We start from the raw sequence: 24,589 nt of genomic DNA on the forward strand, positions 1-24,589 counted from the left end.
CAGCATTTCACCCAGGAGGGGTCCGGAGCCGCCATGTGTCCGCGGGCGCGGGCACGAGTCTTCCGCCAGAAGACTCGTCCACCCACCGCATTTAATGCGGGAGGATGAGGCGTGCTCTGTCGCCGCAGAGCACGGGGCAGCTTTTGCCAGACTCCACTATTGGTCGCTATTACCAAGGTGCACAGTGCAGCCGCAGGCGCCGCCCGCGCGGTGCACGTTAGTCTGCCGCACTAAATGGATGCGACGGCACGGCCCTTTCCATCATGCCGCCTACGCCGCAAGCTACGCGGCATGAACAGCATGCCTGGCGCAGCCTACCCGGCTAGCTGCAAGCGCCGCACCAACATGACAGGGCAAGACCACGCCGGTCGTAGGGTCTGTGCCGGTCAGTACATCTATAATAGCGCTAGGCGTTATGTTATTTAAATACATCCACATTGGGCCCACCTGTCGGGGTCCCAACGGCTAAGTACGTGCCTCCCTTTGACTATGAAAGGGGAGCACACGCTTGTCTCAGGACAAGTGGACTCAGACTATCTCCCTCACACTCTCAGCTCACCAGCTAGAACCACTCTCGAGCAATCTCTTGTGAGCACAGCCAATACAACACATAGTGGATATAGGGTGTTACGCTCCGGCGGCCCGAACCGCTCTAAACCTTCTGTGTTCATCGTGTTCTTGCATCGAGATCGGACTAATCCTAACTAACCCCCGAGTTCATTCTCCCTCAGGGCTTAGGCGGGTGCATTCTGCCACCCTGCTGGGTTTACCACCCGACAAGGTTCATTAGATTCGTCGCGCAAAGTTGCATCCATATGTGAAAAGGTGTTGCAAATAAACTTCATTTAGTATTTCATGCACACAAGATTCCCTTCTATCGCTAGGTGTGCTATGGTGAACCAAACAAGACCCTTATGTAGGTCTATTATACCCGTAGCAACGCACAGACATTCAACTAGTCAATAAATTATTTTAAATAAAATAAGAGTTGACTTTGTCTATGTCTTTTCTATAATATAAATATATTATTCATTATTTTTAAAATGCGTGCATGTGGCGTGTGCATTTTCAATAGTAGAAATTAAATAACTTTATGAGTTTTAAAATAAAATAGCACAATCAATATTTCCCATTTTGATAGATGGTTATTATGCTTGTCAATAGCAACAGGAAGACTAAGGTAGCTTCTACATACTTTATTTATTCATTTCGCGGTCCAAGTAATATTCCATATATAAAAAATTCATTGACATGTAATAAACCTAAGTATTACTATTTTTGTTGTAAAACAAGATTTGATCATTGTGACAGCCCGTGGCCAATTGGGCCGGGCTGAATTCGAGTTACTCCGTCACAGTATTCCCAGTTTAGTCCCATACCGAGAAACGGTAACGAGCCAGACCAGTTTAAAAGACCGGTCACTGGAAGGTAAATAATTCCGAATGCAGCCTTTTGCGCGAAGCGAGGACGAAAACGCTAGAGAGTTATTTAGCAGGTGTGGTTTACTCAAAATGTAGAGTAGATCTTAGTCGTTATCTCGGGCCGGGTCGTTACAGGGGTATCAGAGCCATACTCTTGCGGTTCACGCCACGTACGGGCAGAAGTGCGCGTACATGAGCACGTCGGCGCGTGGAAACACAGATGCCAACAGCATGTGGACGGACACACATGGGCTGCTGGCAGTGAACCCACGGGCGTGGCACATGGGATCGTAGCACTAGACGTATGGGACGTGGCCCAAGAGAGGGGATCATGCTCCTTTGTCCCGTATGGGTAAGCTGGTTCGATGTCTCGACGAGGACGTCGAATCCTCAACGGGGGGTGACTGTGACAGCCCGTGGCCAGTTGGGCCGGGCTGAATTCGAGTTACTGTAGCACGGCTACTGTAGCGCGAAAAATACTGTAGCTCCGGCACAGTATTCAGTTTAGTCCCGTACCGAGAAACGGTAACGAGCCAGACCGGTCACGGGAAGGTAAATAATTCTAGCTGCAGCTTTTTGCGCGAAGCGAGGACGAAAGCGCAAGAGAGTTATTTAGCAGGTGTGGTTTACTCAAAATATAGAGTAGATTTTAGCCGTTATCTCGGGCAGGTCGTTACAATCATCATTATGAGCAAATTGCTGAAATTACAGGCAGCAAGAGTATTTTCTAGGCGAACGCTTGCGCTTCCACTTCTGCCTTAACCATGGCGGCGTACAAACCATCACGATGGCTCGCTAGAAGGTCGTCGTGGCTTCCGAACTCGATGACCCTTCCGTTGTCCACAACAGCAATGCGATCGGCTTCACGAACAGTGGAGAGGCGGTGTGCTACCACGATAGTCGTTGCACGTCGTGAGACTTTCCTGAGTGCTTCCTGCACATGCTTTTCGGATTCAAGATCCAACGCGCTGCTAGCCTCGTCCAGAAGTAGTATCCTGGATTGCTTGACGATTGCTCGTGCAATTGCGATCCTCTGCTTCTGACCCCCTGACAATTGGACCCCACTCTCTCCAACCTGCAGAAAATAACAATGGTTTAGCAATCCTTTTTCAGCGACATATATGTATACAATTAGATAGGATCAACCCATGCAAAGTTATGTAGCTTGAGTACATTTTAAGCTTATTTTCCTCAATGCATGATTGTCTGTTTTTAAACCATCATATGATTATTAATTTTTATGAAAGATGTTCTAGGTATCTTGTACAACTTTATATCAGAAAAATATGAACTACTACAGAATACACATGCAAGAAAAATTGTGAAAGGGCATGTACCCTAGTGGTTATAAAAGTATTCTAGGATTTAACGGCGTTGTGCTTATAGTAGGAGTCACTGTTCCAGTCGACAACGAGACGTCTATGATGACTTCATCAATCTTAAAGATTTGCAGACTCGGTCTTCGAAGATGCTCATAAAGGTAGAATATGCGTTTGTATGTTCATAGGAGTGAGTGTGTGTCTAAGTTGTACTGTTTAATTAAAAAAAGCATGCAAGAAAAAGTCAAAATAAGTTTTGATAAAAAACCTTCTTCTTACCACTATTTCCTGAAATATTTTAGTGGATTTGTTAAGATTGCTTACTTGAGTATCGTAGCCATTGGGAAGCCCAGCAATGAACTTATGGATGTTGGCCTCCTTGGCTGCATCTTCAATTTCAGCCCAAGAAGCTTTTTGGTTGCCGAACCCAATGTTCTCTCTTATGGACCCAGTGAACAAGGCCGGCTCCTGGCCCACCATCGCACACTCCCCTCGAAGCCACTTGAGGTCCAGTTCCCGTACATCAATACTGCCTACCATCACTTTCCCATCCACCGGGTCGTAGAATCGTTGTACCAACCACACCACTGTGGACTTCCCGCTACCACTGGCACCAACCACTGCAGTGGTGCTCCCTGCCTTCACACGCATTGAGAATCCATTCAGCACTGTCACACCTGGACGCGATGGGTATGCAAACGTCACATTCTTCAGATCCACATCAATGGGCCTCCCATCTTTGATTGCTCGCCGCTTGGTAGGATCCTCGTTGATCGTTGGGCGACGCTTCAATATGGACAGTATGCCCGCGATGGCCGCTGGTGCGCCAGATGTGTCGGGGGCAAGGCCAGCCAGTTGGCCAACAGAGAAGGAACTTAGCACAAGGATGAGGAAGATCTTTGACACGTTACCGAATTTGGACTCGTCTCTCTTTATGAAGAGAGCACCAGCCCAAAGTGTCACCGTGTAGGCGCCATACATGGCGCCTTGGGACAGCCCGAGGATGATGCCCATGATCTGTGACCTCCTCCGTGCCTTGGACATGGGGGCATCGAGTGCCCGGTTGAAGGATTGGACGATGTTGCCCTGGGCGCAGAGAGCAGCCACCGTGCGCACGTTGGACACGGCGCCAGCGGCAACGCTGCTGGCCCTTGCGTACGTGCCATCGTCCGACTTTGGACCGACGTTGATGAGCAGGTTGAGATAACTGGCACCAAGCGTCAACGGCGTGCAGCCCATGGCGACAAGCGTCAATCGCCAGTCCAGCGCGAAACATATGCCGAGTCCCACACCGGCTGAGCCCACAGCCATCAAGAGCACGGCGTACCTGTCTCCGAACATGGACCGGAACGCGATGGCGTCCCGCGCAAGCCGTGTCACTAGGACACCCATGGCGTTGTCTTCCTCATCGAACCACGCTGGCTCCTGCTTCATGATGGCGCGGAAGAGGCGGTCACGGACACGCATGGTGAGCCGAGCACCCGCCCATCCGCACAGACCCTGCTGCCCTGTCATGGTCAGGATGCAAGCCACGCCTAGACCAACCACGGCAACCGCCAGATAGCCCACCTGCCGCTTCATCTTTGACGTGTTGGCATCGAAGTACACCTCGACGGCCTGGCCCAGAAGTAGCGGGAACACCGAGAACACAGCTCCAGCATTTATGCCCATCAGAAAACCCAAGATCAGCAAGGGGCCTTCCCGCCGCTGCAGCTTCCATATTTCTGAGACACTGAACTTTGCACTAGCATCATCCTTCGGGCTTGCCTCTTCGTGGATCGTCTGAACACGGTGCCGTGACTTGGACATCATGGACATCTCATACCCTGACTCATCGGTGAAACTGTTGTGCATATCCGTGCCGGCGGCAGCTGGTTTGCTGGGCTCTGCAGAGGTGTCGGACCTGCCACTGTCTGATGCGAGCTTCACAAGGGCAGCGTATGGACCGCCCCGAGCCATCAGATCAGCGTGGCGGCCAGACTCAACCACGGCCCCACGGTCCAGCACGGCGATGGTGTCAGCATTGCGGACGGTGGCGAGGCGATGGGCAATGACTACCACGGTGCGTCCGGCTGAAAGGTGGTCAATAGACTTCTGCACCAGAGCCTCAGACTCGGCGTCCAGGGCGCTGGTGGGCTCATCCAGCAGCAGGATGCGCGGGTCCCGGATGATTGCACGCGCGAGCGCGATCCGCTGCTTCTGCCCGCCTGACAGCTGGGTCCCACGGTCGCCAACCTATAAACAGTAAGTCTTAATATGTTAGAATTGCTAGCTGCAACTCGAGCACACGGAGGCTAGCTAGCTGATGGCATATATGTACGTCAAAGTTTGCTCACAGCTCACCTGTGTATCATAGCCATCTGGCAGGCCCAGGATGAAGGTGTGAGCATTGGCCTTGGTGCAGGCCGCGATGGCCTCTTGCCTCGTCGCGTTCTCCTTCCCCATCATCACGTTCTCTATGATGGAGGTGGCAAATAGGATGGGCTCCTGTCCGACCAAGCCGACCAGCGAGCGCAGCCACCTAAGATTTAGGGATGGCAGGTCCTGGCCGTCCAACATAATCGTCCCTGCACCAACACCAATAACCTAGAATTACCACACATCCACAACAGCAAACATACACGAAACATTCCATTTTGCTTATTCAGTGTTTCTGCTTCACCTCGCGTCGGGTCGTAGAACCTTTCGATGAGCGCGAACATAGTGGACTTTCCCCCTCCGCTGACACCAACAAGCGCCAGCATCTTGGAAGCGGGGATGGTAAGATTCAGGTTGTACAAGATGATGGCCTCCGGCCGTGACGGGTACGTGAACTCCACGTCCTTGAACTCGATCCGCCCCCTTACTGTCGACAACATGCGACCGCCACTATCGTATGCGTCAATCTCCGGCACCCGGTCGATGATCTCGAAGACTCGCCCTGCCGCCACCGTCCCCTGCGCGAACTGGGCGTAGTAGGATAGCGATAACGCCAAACCCCTGCGCACAACGTTGCCAGATTCCAAGGCATCAGCAAAAGAAACATTTCTTGGGACAAGATATATATATATATATATATATATATATATATATATATATATATATATATATATATATATATACACACACGCGGCACGTCAAAGATATTGTTCAAGTTGTTTGTTCTATATACATACCTTCCTCCGACCATGACACCGAAGAAGCAGGCGATGGCGTCGCCACCTTTGATCTCGCCCTTGGCAACCAGCTCCGAGCCATACCACAACGCCAGAGCCCACTGGGAGTAAGTTACTAGGTAGATCATGCCCATACCTGCGCCCTTGGCGAAGCCCATCTTTATACCGATTGGTGCTGCCTTGTTCAGCCACTCAGCGTATTTGTCAGCCAGCCGGTCCTCCATCACAAAGGAGAGGACAGTCCGGATCGAGCTGATCGCCTGCTGGGCCACGCTGCCTGCACGTTGGTATGATGCCTAATACATCACCGAATTAAATCAAAGCAAAACAAAAAAGAAAAGAAAATGATTATTTCAGTCCAGTACATTTTAGCAATCACGAATCTGTATGTACTACTAATTGGTCATTTGAGAGGAGATAATAAGAGCGTGCTGACCTCGTCCCTGGCGGTGAGGCCGCCATAGATGGCCTTGTAGGCGATGCCGCAGGACATCATGAGAGGTGTGACAGCGAAGACCGCAAGAGCAATCTTCCATGATTTGGTGAAGCCGACCGCGTAACCGAAGATGAAGGTGAAGACGTGATGCACAAAGCCTGCCATCTTATTTTGTATGTAATAGACAATTAATTAATCACCTGCCTTGTTCAGTACCAAGCACTAATTCAGGGCTCTTCACTCACTCCGTGTGTTACTACTCTGTTACCTTCTCTCCCATGACATCCTGGATTTGAGCGACATCACTGGAGATGCTTTGCATCACCTCGCCCGTGCTGACCTCCGTGTCGAAGAACCCAATCTCTTGCCTCAGCACCGCCTTTAGGTACTCCCGTCGTATGCGGAGCGCCGACCTCTCGCCAATGATCCTCCAACACGTGATCTCTGCATGCTCACAGAGCTTGTCAAGAACATGCGTGCTGACTTGAAAAGGAAATACCAAAACAGCATGCTTACCAAGATAGGCCCCTATCACAACTACTGCAGCAAGGAACACCATGTAAAAGCTGATCTGCAACCAAGGTGGTTTGTAAAACGTTTAGCTTCGAAGTAATCTGGTCGCGTGAATTTCTGTGTGTGTGTGTGTGTGTGTGTGTGTGTGTGTGTGTGTGAGTGTGTGTGTGTGTGTGTGTGTGTGTGTGTGTTATTTTGGTAATTTCGTGTCTAATTATTATAGCACAACGAACTTGCCTGTTTGACATCCGTCATCATCTGTGCCTTATCGGCGTTGACAACCTTGTTGATGAAATTCCCGAACAGATACGAGTACCAGGGAAGTGAGCCACCGTTGATTGTGGCACCAACACACCCGAGAACGAGGAGGAGGATGTCTAACGGTGTCGAGTACTTAAACAGCCCGGAGATGCTGACAGGCTTTCCGATCCTCACCTCGATCTCACAGTCGTCGTCGTCGTCGTAACCGTAGCCACCGCCGTCGTCGTAGCGCTGGCTGTGGCTGTATGACGCGACGCTGACGTCGTAGCCAAAGCTAGGCGCGTCCCGCCGCGGCGGAACGTAGAGCTTGTCGTGGTTGTCGCGCGAAAAGGAGACTTCACGGGACATGGCGTTGTTGTAGGTGCCGCTGTGCTTCACCATCGCCTTGTCTCCAGAGTCTAGGCCGGCGGCGGTGCGGACGGCGGTGGTCGTGCTGACGATGTCGTCGTTGCTGGCAAAAGAAGTGTTGGGCGCCACAACGATGGCGCGGCTCGCGTCGGTCACGACACTCTGTAGCTCCAGGCGCTTGCCGCCACCAGCACGGGGCTGCCTCGCCACCGACGATCGGTCTCGGTATATTCGTCTGGACCGTGTTGACAGGTAGTAGTCCCTTGCTGTCCGGCGGAAAAGCGCTGGCCCACGCCGGGAGGCAGACCCCGACCCCGCCGGTGCCCATGGCCCGATGGCTGCGCCGAGGCCGTGCGGCTGCGCCCACGACGTGTCCGGCTGCCAGGACACGGAGCTCTGCCACGACATGTCATCGAGGCCCCGGCGTCCGACCAGCACAGGGGCGGCGAAGGAGGTGGAGTTGTCTGCCGTGGTGAAGGGAGAACGCGCGCCTGGCCGGCGACGCTGGTGCGTGCCGGAGAGGGAGAATGAGAAGTCCTCCATGATGAGAGAACAACGGGCGGAAGAATCCTAGCTAGGCCAATTTGCCGAGCGCCGGCGTGGCGTTCGGTTTCATAAAAAAAAGGCTGCCCTCGGCTGCAGCTCCCGATGGTGCGCCGTGACTTGGACGGGAGCGCGACTTCTGCCGCACCGCCTTAGGATTCAACGAAGCTTTGTCACGTTGCAATTGGCAAGTTTTGCATTGGTGCCATGCCACGACCATCCCTTGGCTCTCACACACGGAATTCCCTCACACACTGGAGCAGTAATATTCGTTATTCGTAGACTCACATATATACAACGGTGAGCGGCCGTAAATTTTCGGACCAAGTGAAAGGCTTACAGTTTTTAGGTGGAATATATTAGTAGTAGACCATTTTGTGGTTTGGAGCTGATCAATGTATTGTGTACAGTGTAGCTAACTGTTGCCTTTCGTACTTTAATCATCCTTCTCTTTCCCAGAAAACTAGGAAAATATATAGATCTCTTGGGTGTACCCTTCTTATTTAATTTAACAACATCTCATGTATTAGTCCAGTCTCAGTGGAAATTTCATAAGCACAATTTTCTAGACTGAAAACTAGATAACTGTGCCGGATGGGTTTTATGGTGATGAAACTCTCCGCACATCTCATAAAACTCTATTATTTTCTTTTCTTACCATGTCAGCAAAATTGATAATATTTAATGTTATGAAACCTATTGAGACTGACCTTACAGGTGCCTGAAATTGATAAATTCTAACATTTCAGGAGATCCAATGCCAACAAGACGATAAATCTCAGTCCTTCAAGATCAACTATCATATTGTTTATGAAAATTCCGTATTCAACACTAGAAAATGTTGAGAATTCTTTATTTATGCTTAAAATTTCCAACTTCTCTATTCAACACCGTGTTGACTTTTATTACCAATTTGACACTTCTATCTTTTACGTCAGTTAACTCACACAAACAATAACGCGTGGAATCTGCATTCTCTTTTCTAGCGTAAAACGATTATCAAATCACCTCCACAGTTTATGAAACTTTTTTGGCCGGAAGTGATATTACAACACTAGAAGAAAAATCATTGGCTCCTGGTAGGTTATTGGGTCATGGTTTCGGTTGACGTGGTGGTGCAGGCAGCAATGGCTGTGGGCACGGTATTGGATCTTGGGATGGGTGGGGAGAGGGTGAGATGAGGGAAGACAAACCAGTGAAGCTGGTTTCGCGGGCAGTGTCGCTGAAACGGATCTGGTGGTGAAGGCGCCACTATAGACAGCGTATGGCTGTCATTGGGAGAGGACGGCGATGTGATTTATCATCGCGGTAGAAACAGATGGGGAGAAGAAGAAAACAAAAAAAAAATCCAGGATTGGTCTGGTTGGTTCGGAGGGATTGCAACATCTACACCCTAATTGAGCAGCAAATTTCCTTATCTTTTCGCCAAATCAACTGTTTGCAGCTTGGTTACTTCACCGCTGCATTGGGTTAACATAAAGTTCACTTTCTTCATGGACTTTAAGAATTTCTACACAATTGACTAATCAATTTATATGCATGTTTAGTGCATAAATATTACTTGAACACTACTATGGAAAGGTTTTTAGGGCGGGTGCCGGCGCCGTACCCGCCTCCCCTGCATGACACAGCTAGAACTCAAACATATATTCTTATTTTAATGAACTTTTTAGATGACATTAAATTAGTAGCAATCGATAATATATTGGAAGAATAATTTGTGAAAAATATCCCTGAAAAGACTTTTTAAAAGTCTAATACACCAATTAAATACAAAAAGAGCACCTATATATTGAACGGTAAATATGTCGAGCCCGCATGGAATGAATTAGCAATTCATGATGTCATGTAAGAAAATTCGATGAAACAACAAACAGGAATTTTTCTGCTTCGTCGTGTGTGTGCATACCATTTGCTAGACAGCACGAGCTCTGACCTAGTGTGTTCGGGAACTTGTTCCGATGATTCAACAGTTAATATGTGTGTAGCCGGCATGAAATTAATTTGATGTGGCCACCAAAGCTGTAAACAACGCACGAAAGGAAATTTTTATACGGTTGGTGCTTGAAAGTTTAACAAATGCTGACAAAGAATATCACCTTATTCTATCACTTGTCTGCAGCGGGATCGATCTGCTGGCCTAGGCGTGGTGGAGTCTGACCAATAATCCAGTCATTCGCCACGATCCTTCACCATATGGCCAAGAAAATCCGTCCAAATGATTTTTTTTTCTTTGCCGTCTACTGTAGCAAGGTGAGTCTCTTCTCTCTCTCTCTCTGTCTTCCAAATGGCAAGATACAGCACGGCGTAGGTTGTGAGATATGTCTTGTTTTTACGAAGGCGGGCATGCGGATTTATTTATTAGTTTAGAAGAAGGGTCAGAACTCAGTCATATCATAGATATCATCACCACCCAAAAGTTTAACATCATGGCAGAATTGTTTATGTGGCTCATTAGGGAGTAGACAACTACGTGGGAATTGAATACAAACAATCGTTCCAACACTTCCAGATGGAAAGCCATGAACATTCGAAATAGCCGCCAAAGCCACATCAGTGTAAATAAACCTGCCGTGCCATCGTTAAGGCACAGAGCTGCAATAATAAGCGGTTCCTGCTTGACAAGTTTTTGACATGTCGGTGATTCATAACTGGCAGGTGGCTAGTAGGGACCTGTCTAACAGTTTGAGCTTTTGTGAACGTGCTGACAGCCAATTTTGGCACATGTCGAGGCTGACCGGTCTGACCGGTCGCGAAACGAACCGAGTTTTCAAAAAGAGATCCACTACTACAAAATTCTATTTTGTGAGACACTTGAAAATCGGCTCGGAGCCGGGCACAATTTTTAACCGCCCACAAAACCGTCTCGCAAAATCAATTAACCGAGGCGAACGCTACTAATATGATCGTCTCAGTTAATAAACACAACTGCCTCGGTAAAAAAGGTCCAGCCCACTAACCCAAATGGCCCAGTTGCAAGCACAAGTATATATATAGCTCTTAGGGTTTAGAGTCCACATTCTCTCTCTCCCTCTCCTTCTCCATAGCCACCGCCGCAGGGTGGCGCAGAGCGGCGGGCGGCGCCGAATGGTGCGGCGGCAGCTGCGGCGGCCATGAGTGGCGTGTCGGCGAGCTGTGCCGTTCAGAAGGGCTTGGCGGGCCCGTGATGGACTCAGCGGGATCGTCACGGGTTTAACTTTTTTTTATTTCTTTATTTGATTACCAAGGCGGGCAAAAAAATCGCCTCGGTTAATGCCATGATTAACCGTGATGTTGGCTCCGAGGCGGTTGCAAAAACCGGCTCGGTTAATGTTTTTTGCCCGCCTCGGTAAAGATTTGTGTAGTAGTGATCCCTGACTCTAAGTATCGTCATGATAGTCCCTGAATCATTAGCTATCACATACAGAACTCATTTCAATTACATATCACAGACATGCTCACGTTAAAACAGTAAATGAGTTTATTTAATACATAATCCTATTGTAATATGAATCTCTGAGTACAAGCCTCTTGGGCTAAAGGAAAACAAACAGAAAGCGGAAACAATAGCTAGTCTTCTGGGCAATTCCATCTTCTCAACTTTTCTCCACAAGCAGCTCGGAGTGTAGCTCGGGTCATCCTTAACTTCTTCTCTTTATCGTCTGGTGGTCTTCTCCGTTCGGATCCTGCATCTATCAGGCTATCACCAAGGATGGAATAGCTTCACGTCACCATTCATATTCAAGCTTTATGTAGATGCAACGGTAACATAGACAAATGATAAGGCAGGGGTTTTCTATGCAAGCAGCAGCAAGTATATATATTGTTGTTCCCAATTTGACACCCAAAGTTCAAATATTCCCTATATGTCCAACCTAGAAATTTTAGCTCCTAACAGGACACTCCCGCTAGATTCGTGGCTTAATAGTGTTACTTGAAGGGTGTGTTGGGGGCGCCACCTTCGGCCAAATACGAAAGCCCGAAGGCCCCGCCTCGAGCAAGCGGGTCAGGACTGGACCGGACATAGGCCTCAGACGACGAGGTCTTCATACGATGAGAGAAGAGCCGACAAGAGAAGGGCGAAGCGAAGGCCCTACGAAGGTCCTGACCGCTTCGCCAAGGAGAGCGAAGCCCTCGGGCAGTCGGGACGAAGAGGCGAGGAGCAGATACAGGTGACGCCCGGGAGCAAGCCGAAGAATCGGGCTTCGGTGACATGGTCGAGGACCGGAGCGGACTGACAGTGACGTCAGCAGCCGGGCCCACGGCGAGTCTAAGTGGGAGCCTAGCTGTAACCCACTGAGTGTTGTACAAGTACGGGTCTGCCCTGAGAATATTCTATGAATCTAGCCATTGGAGGGCATTTCAGTGTAATTTGGAGGGCTGGTAGGTGAATCGCCGCCTATAAATACCCATGTAACGGTCATTGATGGGACATTGAATACAAGAAGAAAGCATACCGGATGATTGTCCGAAGGCCATCTTTGTTTCCCGTGTTCGTCACATCTTTGTATCATGCGCATCTCCTGGCTGTTGTAGTGTTCATCCCGCTCGGAGACACTCTCCGCCAACAGGATGAAAGGTCGATTTTGCCGCTCCTTGAGTTTGAAGTGTGGGCGCTAATGCAGAATAGCCGGGGGCAGATCAAGAAAAAAGTGTGCAATTAGAAGCATCAAACTTGGTCATAATTGGACAGCTGACGTATATAATTACTGGAAAACTCACCAATTCCGACTTTCTTTTTTTAAGCGTGAAGCAACATCAGGTTCAAGCCCCAAATAAATAAATTCCTCACACCCAGACGTCCTCGTCCTGGAATCTTTCCGTCAAATCACTAATCACTAATCTTTCCGCCATAATTGGGGGAGCACTGGCGCTTCACAGGGATGAATTCAGGCCGCTGCTCGCCGGGCTGGAGCCACCCGTGCAGGGACGCGGGGGGGGGGGGGGGGGGGGGGGGGGGGGGGTGCGACGCGCCGGCTGAGACCTCGCTACCAAGCACAGCACGCCAGCTCCAAGCGTCGTTGCTGCAGGGGCCGCTGGGGGAGGTGGGCTACGCGTTGATCTCGGGCGGCTGAGCCCGTGGCAGCCACGGCCGACCCACTCACGGCGCCCGTGCCCCGCACGCCCGCGGTGGCCGCGCCGCCAGACCGGCCCTCCATTAGCTCAGGGAGATGTGTGGAGTGAAGGAGAAACGAAACTGGAGACTTCTTCAGTGTAGTTTGGATAAAGGACATTTTGGTCTTTTTCTCATGGCCCCACATGTCAGTTAACGGTGAGGCCTGATAAATCTAACGGGAGTTTCATATTAGGAACAAAAATTTTGAGGTTGGACATATATATAGGAAGTATTTGAACTTTGGGTGTCAAATTGGGAACAAAATTTTTTTGTCAAATAAGAAATTTTCTCTATATATAATGTCATCCATAACTCCTCGACGCGGGCCATTCCGGCATCCCGGACTCCCGATCACATCTATCTTCAGCTAAGAAAACAATCCCCTTGATTCGGTACGGGAACTCCCTCTCCTCACACCTCAACTGCTATTCGAGCAGGGAAAGTAGACTAGAGGGAGGTAAAAATATCAAGTGGGACTACTCTATGAATGTGAAGCCAGATTCAGAGTTGTAAATGACCGAGCATGCGGCTATATGTATAGTTTTTACCCTGCAGAGGTTGTACACATGTACCCACTCGCCCCGATGCTAGCCAGCTACGGCCACCATCCTGCTTTCCCAGTCTGGGGTGCATCCTCCCGCGAGAGGACGCCCGGGACTATGAAGCCTCCCTACTCAGATCTCATCGGACCCTGCTAATCGGGGGCCATAGGTTCAAGCCCCCTAACACTGATACCCTGTCAGCCAACAGGTATGGGGCCACGCATAGCTAGCTCAGACTGAGTTCACACTCATAATGTGCACGTTTGACATAGTTCTGTTTCCATGTCCACAATCTCGAACTATATTGCCGAGGCGAGCATCTTCGTCCAAGAGCATATCCGTCAACGAAGTCCGCGGTCGGCACCCTTTAGAGGTATTGCCCGCCAAACTCTATTGTAGTTCCCGAAGGAACGATCTTCCCGAAAGAAACTCACAGCCGCCACAGGTGCTCCGTAGGAATGTGCCCAACACACAATCCGACGAAAATCTAAAATTTGTTTAAAACTTGATAAAAAGGGGTTCTTTGATGTGGACGCTGGCTATAGATCGTTTTAGCATCAACTTAGTCAAAATAAATGGATGAACTTGTATTTCTTATATCATGATGCTAATAGATCAATAAATTCCACGTCCTCATAGAAATTTATGAGTGCAGGTTTTTGGCTGAAATTGAAGGGAAATCACACCCTTCAATCCAAGGAGCAAAACACCGTCCAATCATATGCCGCCAGGCGAGCATCAAATGGATTGGAGGGCCCACCAGTGACACAAACCGACCTACTTCGAGCTGAGTCATCAACCACGGGCACAAGGGCTCGCATATCAATGTCTCGGCCAAAAGGGAAGGAAGACGGATCCAAGCACAGGTCGGCCGACGGCCCATGGGCTCTAGCACCATTGATCTTCGATGTGGCAGCTCTTCATTGGTTCACAATGTCGGTTTCAAGTGAAAGAGTTGCTGAACTCAGCCAAGAAGGTGGCTCCCCTCTATAAATATGAGGTGAGGGGCTCCAAATCAAGACACATCAAGACATCAACATGTAGCCTCACTTTCACTTGTAAAGGTCTTAGGATTAGTAGAATACAGGTGTGGAGTGGTCCTTCAAGGTCTTAGAGTCTTCATAAAGAGTTGGTGTGGTTTTGTATCTTCTTTTTATGTAATTTCTTAAGTCTGTACTAGAGTTCATTTATTTATCTTAGCATGTTTGGTTCATATGCTTGTTCCAATGTGTGTGATCCTTTCATGATTTGTGCTTGAGTTGTTTATCATGTATGTTTAGTTGATTATCTAAAACCCTGGTTTTTGTTTCATCCCCCTTTACCAGGCACTCTAGAACTAAGGCTCCTGATAAATATGGATGTCCTTTCGCAAGGCTAGAATGGTAATCATTAATGAAGACATGGTGTCTGGGTTAAGGGTTATGTTTGAATGCGGCTTTATCCTGCGGTTTGTAGAGGTAGCTTGCAGGTGATGTCACACTACCTCCCGCAAGTCTGACCAGGGAAAAGACGAAGAATAAATGAAATGAATGAGCAGAAAAAGGCAAGAAACAGTGACAGATCGCACTCGAAGCCATGGCACGCGGATCAACTGAAGCACCACAAAGCAATCAACACAGTGACCGAAGAAGAGCCACACAACTCTTGGCATCACAATAAACGAGGGAGAAGTGAGAGAGAGAGCATCACGACGAAAGACACGGCCGTGATGAGAGACACCACTATGACAAGCGGCACCACCGCAGTCGAAGAGAGGGCAGCCGCAGAGAGAAGATCCCGTTTTGTTTCTTCCATGGCAAAGATAAAAGCCATTGGATGAATGAATGCCCCATCGCCATTGAAAGGAAGGAGGAGTTTGACCGACATGGTGCACAGCCGGCGAAGCTAGTAAACTACACCTCACAGCCATCCCAACAAAAGCCTTCGGTCTCAGCCCCCATGTGGACTCCAACCCCAAACTGGCCAATATCATACCCAATGCTCAACTACACCCCACTGCCATAGACACCAACATTACCAGCCCCTTCGACGCCCCCGCAACCAATGCCGACCCCTTCGCAATACACTCAAACGTGGTCGAGGAGCTCCACGCCTCAATCCTATGAACTAGCAACTCTACCCCCACCACCGAAGCTCGAACCAAGACAGGTAGCGGAGCAGGCAAACAAATCAACCAGGCAACACACCTCCGGAGGCATAGTCAACGTCATTAATGCTATATCCGGAGGATCCAATGAGCCCATCCATGAGACAAAGAGCCGATGAAAAGAATATTTCAGAACTGTGTCGCATGTCAGCAAAGGCAAGCATTTCCGCACTCTATGGTCCCATGTCCCGATATCCTTCATAGAGGCAAACCTCCGGGCTACAACACTACCCACACAATGACCCCCTCGTCATCAGAGCAAAGATTGGCAAAAGCTTCGTGAACTTCGCAAGAAACAATGTGGGAAGAATCCTGGTCGACAACGGCAGCTCAGCAGACATTTTGGTTTGGCAGTGCTTCGTCAAGATGGTGCTGATATAAAACAACTTGCAAAAGTCACAGTACCTGCTCATTGGCTTCGTCTGCAAGAGAATTGACACTGTCGAAAAAAATCAAACCGAATGTCACTTTCGGCGAAGGGAACGCACAGAGAACAGAGGCAATAACCTTTGACATAGTAGACATTAACTACCCGTATAATGCCATCTTCGGCCGCAACACCATCATTAAATTCGCAGGAGTGATCCATCAGCCATACCTATGCATGAAGCTACCGACAGCCGGCGGAGTGATAACTGTCTTCGGCAATCAGGAAGAGGCACGCAAGTGCAAAGACAACACATCTTATGCTAACAACAATGTCCATGCATTTGAAGCACCAGAGTCAGAGGACACCGAAGGAGGGGTTGATGAGGAGCCACAAGAACCAGAAGGGGTATCACCGGCAGAGCATACGAATAAAGTCTCATTGTGTGAAGATGTCCCAGACCGAATGGTTATCATCGGCAAGGGGCTCAAAGAGGCAGAAGAATCTAGGTTGATCCAGTTCTTATAGAACAACCAAGATGTGTTCGTATGATCTTCGTCCGACTTGCGAGGAGTTCGTAGGGATGTCATGGAGCACTCATTCAAAGTCGATCCGAAGGCAAGACCAGTAAAGCAGTGCCTTTGGACAATGTCCGAAGAAAGAAAGAAGGCCGCACAAGCCGAAGTACAGAAGTTGCTAGACGTAGGGGTCATTCGCGAAGTCCAGTTCCATAGTGGCTAGCAAATGTCATCATGGTGCCGAAGAAGAATGGAAAATGGCGAATGTGCATTGACTTCACCAAAGTCAACAAAGACTGCCCGAAGGACGAATATCCCTTGCCATGCATTGACATCTTGGTCGATGCGATGACTGGCTCCAAAATGCTGAGCTTGCTCGATTGTTTCTCTGGGTACCACCAGATCTTCATGAACAAGTCAGATGAGGAGAAGACCAGCTTCACCACCCCCTTCGGCACATATTTTTATGAGAATGCCACAGGGTCTTCGTAACGCAAGGTGACCTTCAACAGGATGATCACGATTGTTCTCAGGGATCATCTAGATAAGAACATCTCCGCATATGTTGACAACATAGTCGTCCGAAGTAAGAAAAGGGAGGATCACATTCAGGACCTTCGAGAAACATTTGCAGATCTCCAGCGACATGGCCTGAAATTGAATCTAGAAAAATGTGTCTTCGGTGTCCGCAGAGGCAAGTTGCTCGGCTGCATGATCACGAAAAGGGGAATCGAGGCAAACCCGGAAAAAAATTGAAGCTATCAGGCGGATGGAGCCACCAACAACAAAGAGGGGAGTGCAGAAGTTAACAGGTCGGCTAGCTTTGCTGAACATATTCATATCCAGGTCAGGAGAAATGTGTCTTCCATTCTTCAAAGCATTGAAAGGCTCGGGCAATTTCTAATGGGGCGAAGGGCAGGAGAAGGCCTTCGAAGCCCTCAAGGCATACATTGAGAATTTGGCTATCATGGCCAGCCCTTCAGAGGGACCAGAATTATTGTTATACATCGCCATATCAGGGGCAGCAGTTAGTGCCACTCTCGTCGAAGAGCATAGCATTGAAGGGGCACTCAAACGAGTCGAAGTTACTGTACTCAGAAATGGAAAAGATAGCATACGCTGTCGTGATGGCAGCAAGAAAGCTTCGGCACAACTTCTAGAGCTAAAATATCAAAGTTTTGACCTCTTTCCCACTTCGGGATATGTTCGAAAACTGGGAGGCCTCTGGCAGAATAGAAAAATGGGTCGCACAACTGGCAGAGCACACCGTAGACTTCACCTCCAAATCAGCTATGAAGTCACAGGTCCTGGTAGATTCACCATAGATTAGACACCGAAGATCGAGGCAGTATGGCAGCTTATGTGTGATGGTGCATATTGCAAGGTTGGTGCAGTGGCTTCGGCAGTACTTACAGCACCGTTGGGGACTTAGTTTAAATATGTGGTCAGGTTTGATTTCGAGGGGTGCACAAACAATGTCGTAGAATACGAAGACCTTCTTTTGGGTCTTCAGAAAGCAAGAGCGTTAGGGGCACGAAGACTGACCATGAAATCAGACTGAGTTGATCACAGGGCAAATTAACAAGTCCAACAGGGCACTAAAACCGAAGCTGGCGAAGTATCTAGCAGCAATGAGAAATATGGAAAAGTATTTCCTGGGTTTCAGCATACGCAGTTTTCCAAGGGCACAGAACTGGCTAGCAGACAAGCTAGCGAAGGGTGTAGCACAGCAAGAACCATTGGCCACAGATGTCTTTTTTTAAATGATAAAGCAGGGCTCCGTAAATTGCGCCAAAGAACTAGCAAAATTTGTCAATGCAATCAGCAGCAAAGATTGGCGAGCAACCATAATGGCATACCTTTGCAGACACTTTGTCCCGGAGGATGAAAAAGAAGAAACAAGAATTGCTCTTCGAGCCCGCAACCACTCAAATTGTCAACGAAGATCTATACCGAGGGGGAGTTTATGCCCCTCTCCTGAAATGCGTATCATGCAAAGAAGGTCATTGATTACTCGAAGAGATACACACTGACATGTGTTCTTCGCATATTGGAACACAGGCTCTGGTGGGAAAAGCTTTCTGTAAAGGTTTCTACTGGCCTTCGGCAATAGCTGAAGCACACGAAGTGGTTCGCACATGTCCAAATTGCCAGAGACATGCCCCATACAGCAAGTCCCCCCCTCCCCAACGAGGTGGAGGTTTGGCCACTGGCGTGATGGGGCGTCGATATCATTGGTCCCCTACCGGTGGCGCCAGGAAACTACAAGTACGCTAAAGCCTAAGGCTAGGTGTGTTCCTTTCGCGCTAAAGAGCCGGAGGCACCCTAAAGCCAAGACCTTATGAGCGAAAGCCTAAGGCAAGAAAGTCATGTCGTGCGAAAGCTGAAGGCTAGAATGGGCCCTCTCGCACTAAATAACCAAAGGCATCCTAAGGAAAGTCCTGTCGTGTGAAAGTCGAAGACTAGGATTCTCTCGCGCTGAACAGCCGAAGACACCCTAAGGAAAGACCTGTCGCGCTCCAAGAGCCAAAGTCGCAAATCAAGACAAAACGTCTCGGCCCCTTAGCCGCGCAAAGGGGGGTGGCACTTCGCAAACAATGATTGTGCGATGAACGTGCTGCCACTCAAAACTAAAACCTAGCACCCGAAGAGGAGGGTGCCGCTTCGCGTTCAACAAAAAACTAGCACATCTAAAGCCACGACTATAGAGTCCAGCGTAGCACTCTTCGCCCCGCATCTCCACAAGGGGGGCTTAACATCTAGATATAGACATGCGTAGCCGCAGGGCTCATCATTATTAAAACACTTGTATTAATCACGACAAGATATTTTACACACTTCCGAAAACTCACAGGATGACATCCTAAAAAACCACATTACAAACAAGTCTGGCCAACAGTAAAAGCACGTTTTACAAACACACATTTGATACAACAGATATCTCCTCTTCAAACACTATGTGGTCCGTCTCTTCGACAAGTTCGCGGACCGCGCGAGTAATGAAGTCTTCGGTGGTTCGCCAAAGGAAGTCTTCAAAGACGGGCCCTACACAAGAACCAGCAGCACTGTCAGTGATCATCTTCAACGGACCCATTTCTAAGGTGGAACCTGAAACAAGGTTCCTGAGGAATATCTTCGGCAGGCTCCTCTTTAGGCTCCGCAAGGCCCAGGGAAGGCGAGGTTAAGCCCGCCTCCGCACGGCGCGATACCCGGCGAGCGTAGCGCTCCAAAAGAATCCTCGCCTGCGCTTCAGGATCACGCCCGAACTCCTCCCAAAAGGACTTCGAGTCATCATTATGATAATCATACAAGCGCATCTCCGCATCCCAGAACTCGTCAAAGCTAACCCAAGGAAAAGGCGAGTGAAACCGTGACCACATTGCACGCGAAATATAAAAGGCATCGCAATGCATCAACAAAGGTTGGATACCTTCGGTGATCCGCACAGGTTCCACCGCAGGGTCCTGTGCAGGCACCGAAGGCATTAGTTACACAAAAGGTGTTGTTCAGTACAAAAAAGTTCAAACCACTCTCTCACACCTCTCCTAGGTCTTCGCCATCGGCTCCGCCTGAGCAGGGTGATGAGGGACTTGCAGGGCATCCCCCCGTGTCCACCAACTTCAATCATTTCGGTGGCAGGAGTCTCCGCAGTAGTGATAGGCTCATTGGAACCATCCAGGATACTCGGGGCAATGGCGTCGGCTTTAGCTTGGAGCTGAAAAAGCAAAAGCATAGACGACAATTAGTAATATGTGGAACAAAACCTTTCCCTAAGTACAGAGGTAACAAAACCACCTAGTGCTTTAGTCGTTAAGCTTTGCGCCGCACAAGTGCACGACCCTTGCCTTTGAAAAACCCGTCCATAAAGTTTTTGGCGATATTCATCACCAAAGCTGACGTCGGGTTGGAGCTGCGCCTTCGTCACACTCCCTTCATTGCAAGCTTTGGTAGGAAAGAGCCCATACACCGTGGCACTCAAAGTACGCACCGCAACGATAGCGCTCAGATTCTCATGAAAATGAGCCCCAGCATCCAACCATAGCAACGCACGCTCGAAGCCATTTGAAAAAAATTTCCAACCCAATGTTATCCTCCGAAGACAACTCGGGAGCCACGAGCCTGTACTTCTCCAGAAGGTCAGGCAGCTCCTCCTGCAATGCCGCAGATTCTGCTTTCACCGCCTCCTTGTAAGAATGAAGGCGGTTCCTCATCATCGCACGCCGCTCTTCGGCAGCCTCAGCCTCCTTCGCCTCTCTTTAGTAGCCGCGGACCGCTTGGTAGCCGAAGTGGCGTTCTCCGTGCTGGACTTCTTAGAGCGAAGCTGAAGGGCGGCTTTCTCTTTTTTGAGGGTGGAGTCCTTAGCTTCCAGGTCTAACACGACTTTCGAGCTACCTTCATTTTCCATCTGACGAGCAGCGACGAACGCTTTCGTCACTAGGTCTTGGGCGCTCAGTACTGTGTTCTCCAACCCAGACTCCATCAGCGGATAGTAAAATGAGTCCCCCTACCGCTAGAAGCTCCTGCTCGCGATCTCGGATTTCGAAGCGAAGGGATTCCACAATGTTACACCCGAGGTGAACCGCCTTCGACTTTCCCAAGTTCGACAGCCAGTGCCTCCGGGTCAACATCACGAATGAAGTAACTACTGCTGTCCGAAGAGCTGATGTCACCTTCGGCCTAGTACCTCGAGCTTCGAATTCGGTTGGAGCGGCGGCTGCGGTAGATGCCTTTGCCAGCTCCTCTTGCGTGCAAGGAGCCCCATCGCGCTCAGTACGTGCGGGAGCAGGTGAGTCGAGAACAACTTGGACGTCGTCATCCGCCTCCTCTTTGGTGTTTTCTATAGCTGCGCTAAACTCTAGATCTAAGCACGTGAGCATGGTCATCACCGGGACAACGGTGGCGACGGTATCGGCAACAGGATGCGAAGAGCCTCTAGAAAGAGAATTGTTGTCCTTGCTAGTCACATCCTCCGACTCCCCTTTATCGTGCAATGGGGAGCCGTTGAGGACCTTATCCAAGATGCGGGTCCTCTTCGGCGCGCGTGCAGTAGAGATCCCATGTTTTTTTTTCAATTTTTCCAGCACGCCTGTGGAAGTGGGGCCTTTTCTGCTGATGAGTTTGGCCTCCGCGACACGCTGAGTAGCAACAATCCCGAAGGCATGGAACACGTGGTTTCGCCACGCACCCGCAAGATGGCCTAGCAACGCCTTGTACTCATTGCCCGACACAGGCCCAAGGGCTTCGTCGGCTCGGCTATCAACGACAGCTGCATCAACGCCTATCAAGGACATTACATGAATGTTCTTCGTTAGCCAGGGAAAAAATGCGAAAAAGAAAGCGAGGCTAGCGGACTTACCGTCCCGATGAAGATTGAACAATGACAAAAAGTCGGGCACCAGGACACCATCAATCCAGCGGTCCTCGGCAAGCCACGAGGAGATGGCCCACCCAGCCATCACTGGGAAACAATCGCAGGAGACATATTCTTCGACTATGTCCTTGAACCCAAAAGCTTTGTCCACCTTTCGAAGCATAGCGACAAACGCCTTGTCTTCGGGCCTGCCGCCCACGTTCACCTTCGGTGTTTCATCGAGCTCAAAAAAATGCTGGACCACGAGAGGGTGGTGCTTCGTCACAGGGTCCAATGGGACTTTATGATAAAACTAGTGCAAAGCCCAATCCGTGGCCCACTTGTTATTGTATGCGACTGTGTAACGTCCCGAAAATAGACCCAAATAAATCACCCGCTAAAAATATTATTTTCCAAAAACTTTTTCGTCGCTGAACTCAAATCATTCCAAAATTCTTTCCTGTCCGAGCTCCTGATTCTACGAAATCTTTTTCCGATGATCCGCCGATCCGACACCCGAATTCAATCCTCATCCTTGTGTTCCCCTTTTCCTCGTTCCACGTGCAAGTCGCTTCCGACTGAAGCCGCCGTGCGCGTGCGTCGACCGCCGCCGCGAATCCCGCCGCATCTCTCTCTCTTTTCCTCTCTCTCCTTTTCTTCTCCATTTTCTTTTTCTTTTTCTCTTTTTCTTTTTCCCTCCTCCTTCTTCTTTCTTCCTTCTTCCCCCACGCACAGCACACCAGGGCACAGAGCAGAGCTCGACGCCGAGCGCCCGGCCCCCACCCCTCCTCCACTTGCGGCCTCCACTTGCGCTGCCCCGTCCCGTCCATCTGCGCCACCGTACCCCCTTGACCTCTTCGGCGCTCGCGCCCGCCCCGGCGAGCCACGGCGGAGTAGAGCCGGCCGCCGTGCGGCGCCTCGCCAGTGGCCACGCCCCCTGTGCCACACCTCCCCTAGGCGTGACCCTCCCCGCTACGTGCCACCGTCCATCCCAGCACGTCGTCGCCTCAGCGCCACCGCCCCGCTTCGCGACGCCCAGACCGCCCCCACACTATTAATGGCCGCCGAGCTACCTCCCGCCGGCCACCACCGCGGCCCCCTCCCCCTCGCCCTCGCTAGCCTATAAATAGGCCCCTCCGCGCGCCTCCACTCCTCCACGAACCTGCCCAGCCCCCGCGCGCCCCCTTCCCGGCCTTGCAGCACCTCCGCCGCAGCCACCTCCGCCCACCGCTGCCAGCCCTCGTCGCCCTGCCTCCTCGCGCCGTCCAAGCCTGAGGTAGGGCCGGGAATCGAATCCTCGTAGCCCCCTCCCTCTTTTCCCCCTCCTCCCGGCCGCCGCCGTGCCCCCCTGGGTCGCCGGCCAGGGCGCCGTCGCCCCTCCCCTCCCTCCTCTGCTTCCCTGTCGTGAGGAGGAAGAAGGGGGCTGTTTTGCCCTTAACCCCCTAGCCTTTCCTTCTTTTAATTAAGAGCCCCCCAATATGTCCCTTTTAAAGAAAAACCCCTCTTCTTTTATTTATTTAGAGAACTAGTCCCTCCACCATATAGAAATAATTCTAAATATACACCTACCCCTTTTCAGAGTAACCCCCATATTCCCAGAAATTATAACCAAGCCTTTGCCATCTCAAAAATAATTACAAAGAGGCCCCAAAACCCCGGTTTAACCCTTAAACCCCTCTTCGACCTATCATTTCATGCGCCAAAAATCCTCCAAACACCCCAACACTTTACCAAGACATTTCCAATATATTTTTAGCCATGCCATTAGAAAACCACCCAAAAATATTACTCCCATCTCCATATCTTAATTTCTTCCGATTCGAGCTCGACAAAAAACATTTATTTCTTTTTCTTTATTGTGTGTTTGTTTGTGCGCGCCGTAGATCACGGTGTGAACGAGGGAGAACCCGTCGACGAGAAGTACTGCGAGCAGGTGTGCGAGGATCAGTACCGCGACCCCGAACCCGAAGGACAGTACCTCGATCAGGACCTCCCGGAAGGCTTTGAAGACGGCAAGTTCAATCTCATCCTTTGATTGCATATTTCGACCCAGTTTTATAAACAAACCTATTGGCCTGTTTTACAAAATTGCATATGTTTTTACTTCTGAAAACATGGTTGGATAGCCACCCCTTGATTTGTTATAACCATTCATTGACCACATAGATTAATGTCTAAATATGATTTATTCTATTTGGATGTTGATCGCTGCTAGAGCGCCGCTTAGGACCCGGTACTCGTTTTATTACACTCTAAAATGGTTGCAACATGCTTTATAAAAAGAAAAATGTGTTAGTATTAAGAAAAGGGAAATTGGGTTGTAAAGAATAAAATGTTAAGATGGGATGGATGAATGGCATCCCCTGGGTGGATTGTCATACGTTGGAGGCTCGTACAATTGTGGTAGAGCAAGGAGGTTGGGACATAGCTATCCTGTCACAATTAAGGACCGAGTTGATGTGTCATCTTGCCTGACTCAACTATCATGCAAACCACTCGACCGTTGTATGTGGCAACGACTTAGCATAAACCCGCTAGTTAGTCTGATAGCCATCAGGAGAGCTGAGAGCAACGG

The 24,589-nt window shown here is 49.7% G+C and overlaps 1 protein-coding gene and 1 long non-coding RNA gene across 3 annotated transcripts; both read right to left on the bottom strand.

Moving 5' to 3' along the window:
- Nucleotides 1-2,001: 2,001 nt before the first annotated feature.
- LOC120642860 (ABC transporter B family member 19-like) lies at nt 2,002-7,568 on the bottom strand. Its single transcript, XM_039919467.1, has 9 exons — nt 7,082-7,568; nt 6,848-6,902; nt 6,600-6,775; nt 6,332-6,496; nt 5,896-6,191; nt 5,403-5,767; nt 5,084-5,307; nt 3,065-4,975; nt 2,002-2,496 (listed from the first exon to the last, which is right to left on the bottom strand). The coding sequence occupies exons 1-9, from the start codon at nt 7,484-7,486 to the stop codon at nt 2,149-2,151; spliced, it is 3,945 nt and encodes a 1,314-aa protein (XP_039775401.1). The 5' UTR covers nt 7,487-7,568; the 3' UTR covers nt 2,002-2,148.
- A 3,829-nt stretch (nt 7,569-11,397) lies between these two features.
- On the bottom strand, nt 11,398-13,621 carry LOC120639668. Of its 2 annotated transcripts, XR_005661593.1 has the most exons (3): nt 12,698-13,172; nt 12,433-12,591; nt 11,398-11,675 (listed from the first exon to the last, which is right to left on the bottom strand). It is a non-coding gene; the product is annotated as an uncharacterized LOC120639668 (long non-coding RNA). The 2 variants fall into 2 exon arrangements; XR_005661592.1 differs by having other exon boundaries at nt 12,433-13,621.
- Nucleotides 13,622-24,589: the final 10,968 nt, after the last annotated feature.

The sequence above is a fragment of the Panicum virgatum genome, chromosome 7K, assembly GCF_016808335.1.
Source record: "Panicum virgatum strain AP13 chromosome 7K, P.virgatum_v5, whole genome shotgun sequence".
NCBI lineage: Eukaryota > Viridiplantae > Streptophyta > Magnoliopsida > Poales > Poaceae > Panicum > Panicum virgatum.